The sequence below is a fragment of the Physeter macrocephalus genome, chromosome 21, assembly GCF_002837175.3.
Source record: "Physeter macrocephalus isolate SW-GA chromosome 21, ASM283717v5, whole genome shotgun sequence".
NCBI classification, from domain to species: Eukaryota; Metazoa; Chordata; class Mammalia; order Artiodactyla; family Physeteridae; genus Physeter; species Physeter macrocephalus.
This window is the reverse complement of record NC_041234.1, coordinates 61004724-61019543: the sequence shown is the minus strand read 5'-3', so window position 1 is coordinate 61019543 and position 14820 is coordinate 61004724. Positions and strand designations below refer to the sequence as shown.

At 37.1% G+C, this 14820-nt stretch overlaps 1 protein-coding gene across 4 annotated transcripts in view; it reads right to left on the bottom strand.

Moving 5' to 3' along the window:
* The window catches only part of APOOL (apolipoprotein O like), a 171094-nt gene extending 156955 nt beyond the window's left edge, over positions 1 to 14139 (bottom strand). For all 4 annotated transcript variants that reach the window (XM_055081501.1, XM_055081500.1, XM_055081499.1 and 1 more), the window contains exon 1: positions 14078 to 14139. In XM_055081501.1, the coding sequence (XP_054937476.1) occupies positions 14078 to 14092 (15 nt within the window). In that variant the 5' untranslated portion in view covers positions 14093 to 14139. The remainder of the gene's footprint in view (positions 1 to 14077) is intronic.
* Positions 14140 to 14820: the final 681 nt, after the last annotated feature.

Genomic DNA, 14820 nt, shown 5'->3' with positions numbered 1-14820 from the left:
AATTCTATCAAACATTTAGAGAAGAGCTAACACCCATCGTTCTCAAACTCCTCCAAAATATAGCAGAGGGAGGAACACTCCAAAACTCATTCTAAAAATAAAAGGAATCGAAATCGGAAAAGAAGAAGTAAAGCTGTCACTGTTTGCAGAAGACATGATACTCTACATAGAGAATCCTAAAGATGCTACCAGAAAACTACTAGAGCTAATCAATGAATTTGGTAAAGTAGCAGGATACATAATTAATGCACAGAAATCTCTGGCATTCCTATACACTAATGATGAAAAATCTGAAAGTGAAATTAAGAAAACACTCCCATTTACCATTGCAACAAAAAGAATAAAATGATGCAGAGAACACTTTCGACAAAATTCAACACCCATTTATGATAAAAACTGCAGAAAGTAGGCATATAGGGAACTTTCCTCAACATAGAAAAGGCCAGATATGACAAACCCACAGCCAATATCGTCCTCAATGGTGAAAACTGAAACCATTTCCACTAAGATCAGGAACAAGACAAGGTTGCCCACTCTCACCACTCTTATTCAACATAGTTTTGGAAGTTCTAGCCACAGCAATCAGAGAAGAAAAAGAAATAAAAGGAATCCAAATAGGAAAAGAAGAAGTAAAGCTGTCACTGTTTGCAGATGACATGATACTATACATAGAGAATCCTAAGGAGGCTACCAGGAAACTACTAGAGCTAATCAATGAATTTGGTAAAGTAGCAGGATACAAAATTAATGCACAGAAATCTCTGGCATTCTTATACACTAATGATGAAAAATCTGAAAGTGAAATTAAGAAAACACTCCCATTTACCATTGCAACAAAAAGAATAAAATATCTAGGAATAAACCTACCTAAGGAGACAAAAGACCTGTCTGCAGAAAATTATAAGACACTGATGAAAGAAATTAAAGATGATACAAACAGATGGAGAGATATATCATGTTCTTGGAATGGAAGAATCAACATTGTGAAAATGACTCTACTATCAAAGCAATCAACAGATTCAATGCAATCCCTATAAAACTACCACTGGCATTTTTCACAGAACTAGAACAAAAAATTTCAGTTTGTATGGAAATACAAAAGACCCTGAATAGCCAAAGCAATTTTGGGAACGAAAAACGGAGCTGGAGGAATCAGGCTCCCTGACTTCAGACTATACTACAAAGCTACAGTAATCAAGACAGTATGGTACTGGCACAAAAACAGAAATATAGATCAATGGAACAGGAGAGAAAGCCCAGAGATAAACCCACACACATATGGTCACCTTATCTTTGATAAAGGAGGTAAGAATATATCAATAAACGGTGCTGGGAAAACTGGACAGGTACATGTAAAAGTATGAGATTAGAACACTCCCTAACACCATACACAAAAATAAGCTCAAAATGGATTGAAGACCTAAATGTAAGGACAGAAACTATCAAACTCTTAGAAGAAAGCATAGGCAGAACACTCTATGACATAAACCACAGCAAGATCCTTTTTGACCCACCTCCTAGAGAAATGGAAATAAAAACAAAAATAAACAAATGGAACCTAATGAAACTTTAAAGCTTTTGCACAGTAAAGGAAACCATAAACAAGTCCAGAAGACAACCCATAGAATGGGAGAAAATATTTGCAGGTGAAACAACTGAGGAGAGGGTGTGGAGAAAAGGGAACCCTCTTGCACTGCTAGTGGGAATGTGAATTGGTAAAGCCACTATGGAGAACAGTATGGAGCTTCCTTAGAACACTACAAATAGAACTACCATATGACCCAGCAATCCCACTATTGAGCATATACCCTGAGAAAACCATATTCTAAAAAGAGTCATGTAGCAAAATGTTCATTGCAGCTCTACTTACAATAGCCAGGAGATGGAAGCAACCTAAGTGTCCATCATCAGATGAATGGATAAAGAAGATGTGGCACATATATAAATTGGATTTTTACCCAGCCAAAAAAGAAACGAAATTGAGTTATTTGTAATGAGGTGGATGGACCTAGAGTCTGTCACACAGAGTGAAGTAAGTCAGATAAAGAACACATATATATGGAATCTAAGAAAAAAAAGTCATGAAGAACTAGGGTTAAGACGAGAATAAAGACACAGACCTACTAGAGAATGGACTTGAGGATATGGGGAGGGGGAAGGGTAAGCTGTGACAAAGTGAGAGAGTGGCATGGACATATATACACTACCAAACATAAAATAGATAGCTAGTGGGAAGCAGCTGCACAGCACAGGGAGATCAGCTCAGTGCTTTGTGGCCACCTAGAGGGGTGGGATAGTGAGGGTGGGAGGGTAGGAGACACAAGAGGGAAGAGATATGGGAACATATGTATACGTAAAACTGATTCACTTTGTTATAAAGCAGAAACTACCACACCATTGTAAAGGAATTATACTCCAATAAAGATGTCAAAAAAAAATAAAGATGTTATGATGATCCATGTACAAAAAAAAAAAGACAAAGATGGTCATATTTTATTAAAAAAACAAAATCCTGTCCAAAGGAAACATATTTTAGATTTAAAGATATATTGAAATTAAAAGTAAAATCATGGAAAAAGGTATACCAGGAAAATAGCCACCATAATTTGACTTTGAGACAAAAATTGTTACTAGAGTTAGAGAGACATATTATAATGATAAGAGGGTAAATCTATCAGAAACATATAACAATTATAAACATATATGCACCTAACAACAGAGCCACAAAATACTTGAAAGAAAAACTGACAGAAAACACAGAAAGGAAAAGCAGAACAAACAGAAAACAAAGAAAACAGAGGGAAAAAATAGACAATGTAATAATAATAGTTAGAAAATTCAATACCTCATTTTAGTAATGAATTCAACTAGGCAGAAGGTCAGCAATATAGAAGATTTGAACAACAATATACACTAAGTAGACCTGACAGACTTCCACAGCACGCCTCCACCCAACAATAGCAGAATATACATTCTTATCAAGTGCATATGGAACATTCTTCAGGATAGACCATACAGTAGGCCATAGGACAGGTCTCAAAAGATTTAAAATTGTACAAACAAAGCATGGTCTCTGACCACAACAAAATTAAATTAGAAATGAACAATAAAAAGATCTGGAAAATGCACAAGTATGTGAAAAATAATTAAAAAACAAAATACTCCTAAATACCAATAGGCCAAAGAAAAAAAGTCACAAATAAAATTAGAAAATACTTTTGAGTTGAATGAAATGAAACAAAATGAAAACAAAAGACACCAAAACTTATGGTGTAGTGAAAGCAGGTCTGAAAGGGAAATTTATATATAGCTGTAAATGCTAAAAAAAAATACCTCAAATCAATAATTTAATAATTTACCTTAGGAAAATAGAAAAGAAATCTTAACCCCAAAGCAAGCACAAGAAAGGAAAGAGTGAAGATTAGAGTGGAAATAAATGAAATAGAGGGAAGAAAATCAACCCAGAAAATCAACACACCCAAAAGTCATTTCTTTGAAATGATCAACAAAATTGACCACCCTTTTGATAAGGTAACAAGAAAAAATAGAAAGAAAAGGCTCAAATTACAAAAATTAGTAATGAAAGAAAGGACATCACATACTGACCTTACAGAAATAAAAAACATTTTAAGTTAATACTATGAACAACTATACAGCAACAAATTAGATAACTTGGAAGAAATGAACAAATTCCTAGAAAGACACAAATTACCAAAAGGATGAAAGGAGAATGGAAAATCTGAATATATAACCAGTAAAGAGATTTAATTAATAATCAAGAATCTTCCTATAAGGAAAGCCCAGGTACAGACCGCTTCATGCGTAAATTCTACCTAAAGTTTAAAGAAGAATTAACACTAATCTTTCAAAAACTTTTCCAAAAAATAGCAGAGGAGGCAACACTTCCCCTCTCATTCTATAAGGCTAGTACTGTCCGGGCACCAAAACCAAAGACATCATAAGAAAACTACAGACCAATACTGTTTATAGATATAGATTAAAAATCCTCAATGAAATAATAGAAGCTGAATACAGACACAAATAAAAATAACTATGCATTTGACCAAGTGGGATATATTAACATATCAAAAATGCAAGGTTAGTCCAACATATGAAAATTAATCAATGTAATATACCATATTAATAAAATAATGGACAATAAATACATGACCATATCAGTAGACATAGAAGAAGCATTTGACCAATACTAATACTCTTCCATGTTTGTTTGTTTGTTTGTTTTTGTGGTACGCGGGCCTCTCACTGTGTGGCCTCTCCGGTTGCGGAGCGCAGGCTCAGAGGCCATGGCTCACGGGCCCAGCTGCTCTGCGGCATGTGGGATCCTCCCAGACCGGGGCACGAACCCACGTCCCCTTCATTGGCAGGTGGACTCTCAACCACTGTGCCACCAGGGAAGCCCGACTCTTCCATGTTTAAAAAAAAAAAAAAACGCTCAACAAACTAGGAATAGAAAAGAACTTCCTTAACCTGGTGTAGGGGGCCTATAAAAAATCCCACAGCTAACATATTTCATGATGAATAGCTGGAAGCTTTCCCGCTATGATCAGGAACAAGAACAGAATGTCTGTTGTCACTACTTCTATTCAACATTGTACTGGACGTTCCAGTCAGGGCAATTAGACAATAAAAAGAAATAAAAGGCATGCAGTTTAGAAAAGAAGTAAAACTACCTCTATTTACATATGACATGATCTTGTATGTAGAAAATCCTAAGGAATATATTCACTCACACACACGTACATGCGTGCACTCAACTATTCAAGCTAATAAGCGAATTCAGCAATGTTGCAAGGTACACAGGATATAAATCAATATACCAAAATATATTTTATTTCTATTTGCCAGTAAGGAATAATTTGAAAATGAAATTACAAAAACAATTTCATTAACAAGAATATTAAGAAGAATAAAATAGGAATAAATTTAATGCAAGGCTAAATTTGCAAGTCTTGCAAGACTTGCAAAATAAGTGCAAGACTTTTAGACTGAAAACTACAAAATATCGTCGAAAAAAATCAAAGACCTAAATCAACTGAAAGACATCCCAAGTTCATGGATTGTCAGACTTAGCACTGTCAAGATAGCAATACTCCCCAAAGTGATCTAGTGATTCAAGACAGTTACTATCAAAATTCCAGATGCTCTTTTTTTAAATTGACAAGCTGTTTCTAATATTCATATGGAAATGCAAGGAACCTAGAAAAGTCAAACATCTTGAGAAAAAAGATCAAAATTGGAATTCTCATCAAAGGAAAAAATTTTTTTTCTATTTCCTTAATTTTGTATCTAAATGAGATGATGGATGTTCACTAAACTTACTGTGATAATCATTTCATGATGTAAGTCAAATCATTCTGTACAACTTAAACTTATGCAGTGCTGTATGTCAATTATATCTCAATAAAACTGGAAGAAAAAAACTGTCAAGGTCACTCATGAAAGATAGGAAAGAGTAAGGAAATATTCCAGATTAAAGCAGATCAAAGAGATATGATAAGGAAACATAATGCATGATCCTAGATTTGGATCCTGGCCTAGAAAGGAAAAGGAGACATTGTGCAGTGGGTGAAATTTGAATGACATCTGTGGATTGGATGGTAGTGCTGTATCAGTATTAACATCCTGATTGGGAGGCTTGCACCAAGGTTATAGAACAGTATACTTCTTTTTGAGGAAATACACAGTGAAATACTTAGGGGTGAAATAGCAACATGTCTGCAACTTGCTCTCAGATTGATCAGAAAAGGAATAATTATAATAGAGGAGAAAGGGAGAAAATGTCAAAAGTTAACAACTGTAGAATCTGATTTAAGGAGATGAGGTCTTTGTACTCTTGCAACTTTTCTGTAAATGTGAAATTATTTCACAATAAATTATACTAAAAAAAGGACCAAGTTAGAGCACTCACATTTTCCCATTTCAAACTTAATAAAAAGCTACAGCAATGAAAACAGTGTAATACTGGCATAAAGATAGAAATATAGATCAATGGAATAGAGTTAATTGAGAGTCCAAAAATAAACCTTACATTTAAGGTCAATTAGTTCTTGACAAATGTGCCAAGACAATTCAATGGGAGGATGAATTGTCCCTTCCTGTAACATGGCTCTGTGAATTTTTGTCACAAGAGCTCTATAGTGAATTTTGTCACAGGGGCCCAAAATTTCAGCTTTTGCTATAGGCAGAAATATAAGTATAAAAATACATCCGAAAGTTAAGTGCAAATATTGGTTTTCAATTATTTATGCTGCTCCTTTCCTTCCATTAGTCCAGATGAGTGAATGGATATAATGGTATTTTCTCTGCTTACAAAATTAAGTTCTGTTTAACTCTACTGCCTCTTTAATGATAAACAGAAGGACTTGTGTTTCAATTAGACTAAGGTAGAGTAAATATTTTGCTTTAACAATATTTTGATCAGTACCAAAATATGCCAAAAAAATTTATAAAATTATTTACCTAGTAAAGTAATACTAGTCATTCTTGAGGTAGAGGGAAAGAATAAGAAATCTAGGCAGGGGTGTATAATCCTCTCACAGGAAGAGAAAGCAAATATTTGAAATAAAAAATACAATCTACCACCACATGGCAAGTAGCAGTTCTTAACCCATGGTAGGTGCTTAATACATACTTGTTGAAGAACTAAATGAATGAACTAAAATGAACAAATATTATGAAGCAGCCTTATGTTCTGTAGGCATTTAAACTACTTCTTCCTCTTTTCTCCCACAGTAACTTTTAGATATCTTTTATTTTGAATACAACTTGTGTTTACTTATCAGTTTCGCCCACTAGAGTCCATTCCTTGAGGACAGTACTTTGGTCTTGTTCTTCTTTGTCCTCCCTCCTTTATAATTGATTAATTCACTCATTTCCTTTAATCTCCAAATTTCACTCTAATTCATCCACCATAGGTAGCTATTTTCATATATTTAATGATTATCTTTTTGTTTGAATTTTTACCAAATGCATATTGTAGTAATGTGTACATGTATTTTTAATTTTGTTACACATCTCATTTTTTCTTACTGTTTTCACAAAGTAAATGGTGTATTACAGTTGTTTTGTTTCTTATCCTTTTTCATAAAACATAGCCTTTTATATCCATCTGTGTTCCTATGTGTACATATAACCCATTTCTTCTAGCTGCTATATAGTATTACATGATGTACATCCACCACATTTCACCTATCCCTGTCAGTGAGGGACACCTATATTGCCTCAAACTCCCCATCACCATAAAAAAACACTGTGATGAAAATCCTCCTATAAGTACCCTCATGAACTTGTATATCTTTGTGATATACACTCAAGAACAGAATTGCCATGCCATAGTACATGTGTATATACTTAATTTCACTAAATAATATCAGATTGATCTCCCCAGTAGCTGTACCAGTCAATACTCCCACCAGCAGTACATGGGGGCGCTTACATTCCAATAACCCTAACAACATTTGGACTTAACCAGCATTCTATTTTCCTCTAGCTTAATAAAATGTTATCTCATTGTTCTAATACGTAGTTATCTGTTAATTATTTTGAGCATCTCTTCATGTGCTTATTAGTTTTAGTGTTTTCTCTTCTATATACCTCTTGTTCCTATCTTGTTGATCTTTGTATCCCCAATGTTTATCACCATCTCCTGCACATTATGGGCATGAAAAATTTTTTTGAACGAATGTATAAAAGAATAAGAATGTATGAAAGTATAAAGTATTCAGAAGACTTGTTAACAGTATGGATGTAGAGGATTCTTTAAAATGATGGAATACAGCAGAAAAATCAAATGTGGTAAAGATAAAGGAATTTTGCACATGTTGAATTTGATGCACCTAAAGATATCAAGTAGGAATTTGGATGTATGAATGAATGAGGTGAACTACAGAGCCAGGCTGAGGGGATATGGCAGTAGCAGTTAGCCTAGTGATATGAGAAGTCCCTAGTAAGTTTCAGAATGACTGAGAGAAAAGATCCAAAAACAGCCAGGCCAAATCTACATTAAGTATGCAACTCATGCCTTAGCTTAGAGTACTAATATCCATCAAGTCTATATAACTCAGGGGAGATTACAGAAGTGGGTTACATTTTCCCTGAATATGTTCAAACTATACTAAGCAAATTTTATTATCCACCACAGATTGCTACTTACACTGGTTGTCTCCGTGTTTTTTTATCCTTGGGCAACCAATTTCCCAATTTAAATTACAAGATCTTAATAAGTTAGCTTTTAATAACAACTCTAAATAAAACCTAGATATTTTCAACAACTTTATCACTTCTGGAAAGTATTCAAAAGTAAATTGTACCAGACCATGAACCCCAAAAGTATCCATCCATTGCCTTGCCCCTTCTAAGAAGTCTTAGAGCACCTGACAACTATATTGCTCCCTTCTGTGATTTCTAACATAGGTCACTATGCTGTTAACTAAAGGACTGATGCACTGGCCAAAACCGACTGGACCAGGGATTGGTATCTGAGCCAAAGGCAGCCAACAAGAGACTGCCTTACAAAGGGGCCCGATGTGCAATTTCTGCCTAAGAAGGGTATTTTGCAGTGGTTAGTGACTAGCCAACCTGATCAGATCTTATCTCTAGGGAAGTCTGGATATGAAACACATAGGGTTAGCAGAAGCAGAACAGTCATGAGAATGGTAACTACCACAGTTGCTATGGTATTCTGAACGGTTCTTCTTGAGATTTGTTTAGCTGGTGAGACAGTTTCCTAGGCTTTCTTCCTAACCTATGCAACTTTCCAATAAACTACCACTTAAGATGACTTGAATTTGCCTCTGTTCTTCATAACCTGAAAAGCCTAATACCCTTTCTTCTCTAACCTGTATAAAAGCCACAAATTCTCCCCTAAATCAGTGGTTCTCGAACCTAGCAACACATGAGAATCACTCGTGGGCTTTTAAAATATTAAAATGCCCCATCTGGGGTGGGGCTCAGGCAACAGTACCTTTTCTAAGCTGCCCAGATGATTCTAATGCACAGCTAAGATCAGGAAATATTGACTTACATGCGCCCGTTATACAAACATTTTAGGGTCCATGTCAAGCAATTTTTAATTTCCATATTAAATGAGGTTCACAGAACACCTAACAGCCACCTGTGAGGATGACATCACAGGGAATAGCTCAGTCATATAAGTGTGGTAGGAGGCAAGGCACAGATCATTTTCACTCTATGGCATAAAGCAACATCCTGGAACCTATACCAAGTATGGTTAAGGGTTTCAAAGCATACTTTCAAAGTTGCACTGAAAATACAGATGCTCAACAATGCTGAGTGGAAAGTGAAAAACTGATTTTGCTGGAGATAACCAACCGTCTTCCCAAGAATGAACTTTACTTTGTTAGGCTCCAACTACTTTCTGATATCAGTCACATGAAACAAAAGAGGAAAGAGACAAAGACTAAAGTTGACACGAAGGCTGGTATTATCAAGGATTTTGAAACCTTTAGGTCTATGGCATCCATGTTCCTTCCCATCCCCATGATCCTTGACTCAAGCCCCAAAACACAATTCCAGAGTCATGTATCATCTCCTGTATTCTAATTTCTACAGTGATCTGTATTTTCTCTTCACTGACCAAAGTTCCTGCTACTCCACCAAACTCCAAAAGCCCTTCCATTGTGTCTACCCTCTTCTCTCCTTGCCTAAAATGAAACATGACTGTCCCCTGAGGTCACTGCTTCCCTTGTAACTCTCAAGTGGAGGCTATTCAAAGTGTCTCTGGTATAGGAGGTAGAGTTTGTCTTCTTCTGATTGCCAACGCTGCTTCTAAGCCATTACTTCCTCAGCCTTAGGTAAAAATCTCTGTTCTTGTTAGTGAGAAAGTGGAACAACTGGAACCCTCATGAATGGGAATGTAAATTGGTACAACCACTTTGGAAAACTATTTGGCAGTAGCTACCAAAGCTGCATGCCCTATGACCTGGCGATCCCACTCCTAGGTATATACTCAACAGCAATGTTCACTTATGTGCGCCAAAAGACATATACAAGAATGTTGATGGGAGCATTATTTGTAATAGCTCAAAACTGAAAATAATTCAAATATCCATTAACAGTAGAATGGATAAATAAATCATGATATATTCACCCTCTAGAATATCATAGAGCAATAAGAATGAATGAACTAGCATACATGTGTAATGGCTGAATCTCAAAAACAATATTGGGTGAAAGAAGCCAGACATAACAGAGTAAATATTGCCTTATTCCATTTACATAAAGTTTAAAATATGCTAATTAATCTATGGTGGAGAAGGAGCAAAGGGGAGGGCCTCGAGGCTGCTGGTAATTTTTTTTTTAATTTGGCTGCTGGGTGAACAAGTATGATCATTTTTCGAAACTTTACCAAGCTGCTTATGATTTGTGTACTTAACTGTATGTATGCTATACTTCAACTGAAGAAAGTTTTCATAAAGGAAAGAAAAGTAATTCTCGTCTGAGACTCATACCACCCATCTATTCATCCTTAGCACCTTCCTCCTGGTCACTTCATCACATTGAAGATTTAGGATCCTGGTTAATAGTCTTCTTCTATACTCTAAATCCTGCCATAACTCTGAGTGACTTTAACGTCCATATGGCTGAACCACTCAAAAGTCTCACCTCACTCTTCTTTGACCTCACCTTTTTAGACCTTCATATTCACTCCACTGCAGTTACCCACTCCGTGAGTACATCCTGAATTTACCATTTCCCAGAACTTGTTGATAGCTAAAATCATAAACTCAACAAGCTTTTCTCTGACTACATCCTCCTATTTCAGCTTTGTTTTCCTTACTGCTTTACTCCTGTTCTTTAAGCCAATAAAACTATCTACCCCAGAAAACTTTTTGTGAGAATTAAATGAAATAATGTGCATCAACAGCATAATACAGTGTCTGACACATAGGAAATACTCAATACATGGTAGCCATATTTCAATATTAAGTATTCTATTAGAAACAAATATATTTTAGGATGAAAATTTTCCTCAAATTCACTCAATCTCTGGCATTAATGAAATCTAGCTTTTGACACTACATTCCTCCCAATCCTTTTAAATGAAGGCCAGTCCTCCAGCCATTCTCTCTGATTCAAGAGGTCAGGAGGAGAGATCAGTACAGTACTTGTTCTCAAGGCTAATTCCACATCAGTGTTCCACCATCACATCTGCTCAAAAAGTTCTTATCTCTCAAAATGTATGTAAACTATTTTCAGAGTTATCTACCAACTTTCAGGACTCCTTTCTACCTTAATCCTTGTTATTAATCTCTGGGGCTTCAAAATTAACACAGATCAGCATTTTTGTACCTCGGCCTCACAGATGCTTCCTCAAGCTTAAGCCCCAGATCTGAACTCAGACCATAGCGATTTCAGATCCAGATCTACCACTTATGACTGAGTGACTGTGGAAAAGTTACTCAACCTTTCTAAGCTTCAGTATCTTTACCTGTAAAATGCTGGTAATAACAGTACCTAGATATAGGGCCACTGTGAAGCATAAATGCGAAAATTCACATAACGTGCTTAGCAAAATGCCTAGCACAGTAAATGTTCAATAGCATAATAGCTGTGATCACTATTATTAATTCTTACCAGTTCTTGGCACATTTCCACTTGTCTCCAAACCTGCTCAGGTCTCCTGACATTTGTTTTTTCACCAGTTTTATTGAGATTTAATTGGCATATAGTCTCCTACTTTTTTAAATGAAAAGAAACCTTCCTGGAATTTGCTACCCCCAACTCAAGATTTCTTCCCTACCTTTTGCCGCAACATTTCTCTAAAGAGTAATGTATACCTCCCTTCCAGAGGAGGCAAGGAGTAGTGGAAAGATCAAGGACATTGAAGCCCAATATACCTGTGTTTGAACCTAGTTCTTCTGCTTGGATAACCCGGAGCAAGCACTTTTTCTAAACCTCAATTTTTTCATATGTCAAATGGGGATACTACCCATTTCTTAGGGTCATCAAGAAGATTAAACTGAAATAATACATGTAAAGCAGCTGGTCAAAGTAGGTGCTAAATGAATGCCAGTTTCCCACCCCTTATCCTTTCCCTAACCCCTTACAATCTAGGTTCTCACTCTACCACTTTACCTCACTTCAGCTCTTATTAGCATTGTGACTTTGGCAATTTAATTGAATTTTCTAAACCTTAGTTTTTCATTTGTAAAATGGTGATCATTAACATCTACAACGTAAAGTTGTCTTGAGAATTAAGTGAAATAATATATGCAAAGTATTTTAGCATGGTGCCTGGCCTTGCAGTAAGCACTTAATAAATGGCAGCTACCAGTGCCTTATTAATAGCCAAATCAAAAGACTGTTCAACTCGCTCCTTCTACTGTTCAACTCGCTCCTTCTCTAGGCTTCAGTGACAACACACTATTCAGGTCTGCTTTTTAATCACTGACCATTCCTTCTCTCTCTGTACTCCCTCCATGATGTCTTTCTTTATTCTCTTCAACTAGGTGTGAACTCTCTCTTCTGAACCCTCAGATCACTTTGTACTTCTCCTGAGAACAAAGCACTTCCTCTACTCTGAATAACAATCATTTGTTATATGATACATCTCCACTACTTAATTTAATACTTTTATGTCCATTGCCTGGCACTTATTTATTCATGTAGAATTTATTGAGTCCCTAATATAGCTCATACCTGTGTAGGTACTAAGGATACAAAAATTAACATATTATAATTACTGTCCTCAAGTAGCTTATAGTTTAGGAGGATAGAATACACAAGTAAATAGTCTACTATTTGCAGTATGATAAGTCCTATGGTAAAAGTATGCCCAGAGTCCTCTCGAGCACAAAGAGGAGTTATTTAAATCAGACTGGGGAGATCTGGGACACTATCTTGGAAAAGGCATTTTGTATTTAGCATATGGGGAGGCAGTACACAAATCCCTGTTAAATGAATGAGTGAAATATGAATAGGAACTAACTAGATGAGGATGGGAAACGGCACTTCAGGCCCAGAGAAAGAGCAGGGAAAAAGTCTTGGAGTACAGATATTAGGAGAGTTCCTGAGAGACAGGAAATGAAGCTGGAAAGCCAAAGCAGAGTCGGCTGTTCCAGACATAGGAGTCTGACCTGACCCTAGAGGGCAGATGATGGAGTGCCAATAAAGATTTTTAAGTAGTGGAAGGGCATAATCAGATTTACATTTTAGTACTCTGGCAGTGCAGGGGGAAATGAATTCCATGAGAGCCAGGCTAGAGGCAGCGAATCCAGTTAGAAGGGTGTTGTGATAATTCAAATAAATTCTGAAAGCAGAAATGGAGTGAGAATGGCGAATCAACACGGATACTGAGCCTGAATTATTCATATTTGTATCTCCTGCAAGCAGTGCATTTTACACTTAAGACCCGCTACAAATATCTACCCATAGGTATTTGTCTACTCAGATATTTGTCGACTACTGTTACTGAAACCTACTTAGGGAACTGCAGCTAGCAGCCACTTGTGTCACTTCCTGTACACAGATTCCTAAGTAAAGGCACCTTTTCCCATTACAGAACTCAAAAGAAACTTAGGTTTGTCATTCAAACCCGTAAAGTAACAACAGTGAATACAAACCCAGGCACTGCAGAGAGACTTGAGACGTCTCTATCCTGGTCTATTTCACCCGAAATAATGTTTGAACAAAGTCCTTCAAAGGGTCGTGAGGCCCCGCCCTGTGCACCCAGACAAATGCCCAGGATTCTTTTCTCTGTTTCATCTCAAGACCCAAGTCTGTTCGCTGCTCGTTGCCTGGCGGGCCATTTTCGCCCAGCTGTTTCCCAGTTTTCACCCTGCCGCTGTGTAAACAGTCAACAGCAGGGGACTGAGGAGAGAGAACCGTCCCAGGCTGAGGAAACTCTAAAGGGAAGAAGCAGGTGTCTTGGGGCTTCAAACGTTAAAGATTCCCTGACCTTGCCAATTCTCTCGCAACCCCATCTCCACCTCGCCTCTTGCTGTGGGACTCCCTTCTGAAGTTAGGAGGATCCCTTCTACAGTTATCAGAGGGCTAGCAGCATCCAGAGAAACTAAGCAAAGTAATTTTTACTTACCCTAACGACCGCCATAGCTGTAGCGCTCTCCGCCCAGGTCTTCGCACGGAGAGCGGAAAGGGACAAAATAGCTCAACTAAGCACCGCTCAAAGTAGCCCCACCCAGTTCCGCCTCTCGCCGATCGGCTCCGCCCTTTCTCCGCCTACCTGGTGCAGCTCTAGGAAGCTGCAGAAGTTGGCTCTCTTTCTCCGGGGAAAACAGTTCAACCCTGTGGTTGACTGTCGCTATCCCTGATGACACCTTTCAGAATATTCTCCATAGTCCATTTGAAAGTTACTTTGCTGGGTGTAGAACTTTTCATTATGTTCGTTTTTTCAGGCATATGTGATTTTTCTAGTTGAGGACTTAAAATCCAAGTACGGCTGCCTTAATAAATAACTATATAGTCACAAAAAGAACATGTTACCTCTGCAATACGTGGGCAAGTTCATACAGACTACGAGTATGTCACTAAGCGCCTACTACGTGCCAGGCACTTGTTCAAAGTACAGAACATAACGTAATGCCTTCCCTCACGGAGCTTGTGATTCCAGGAGTAAAAGAGAAACAAATAAATGTTACAAAGTGCCAAATGCTACGAAGGAAAATAAAACAGTATGGGGTGGGATGAGAATTTATTGATTTAGATAGATTAGGGAAAGGCTTTCTGATAAAGTGACATTTGAGAAGAGTCCTGAAGGAATTTAGGGAAGAACCTTCCACGCAGAAGGAACAGCAATAAAAAAAGGCCAGTGTGTCAGAA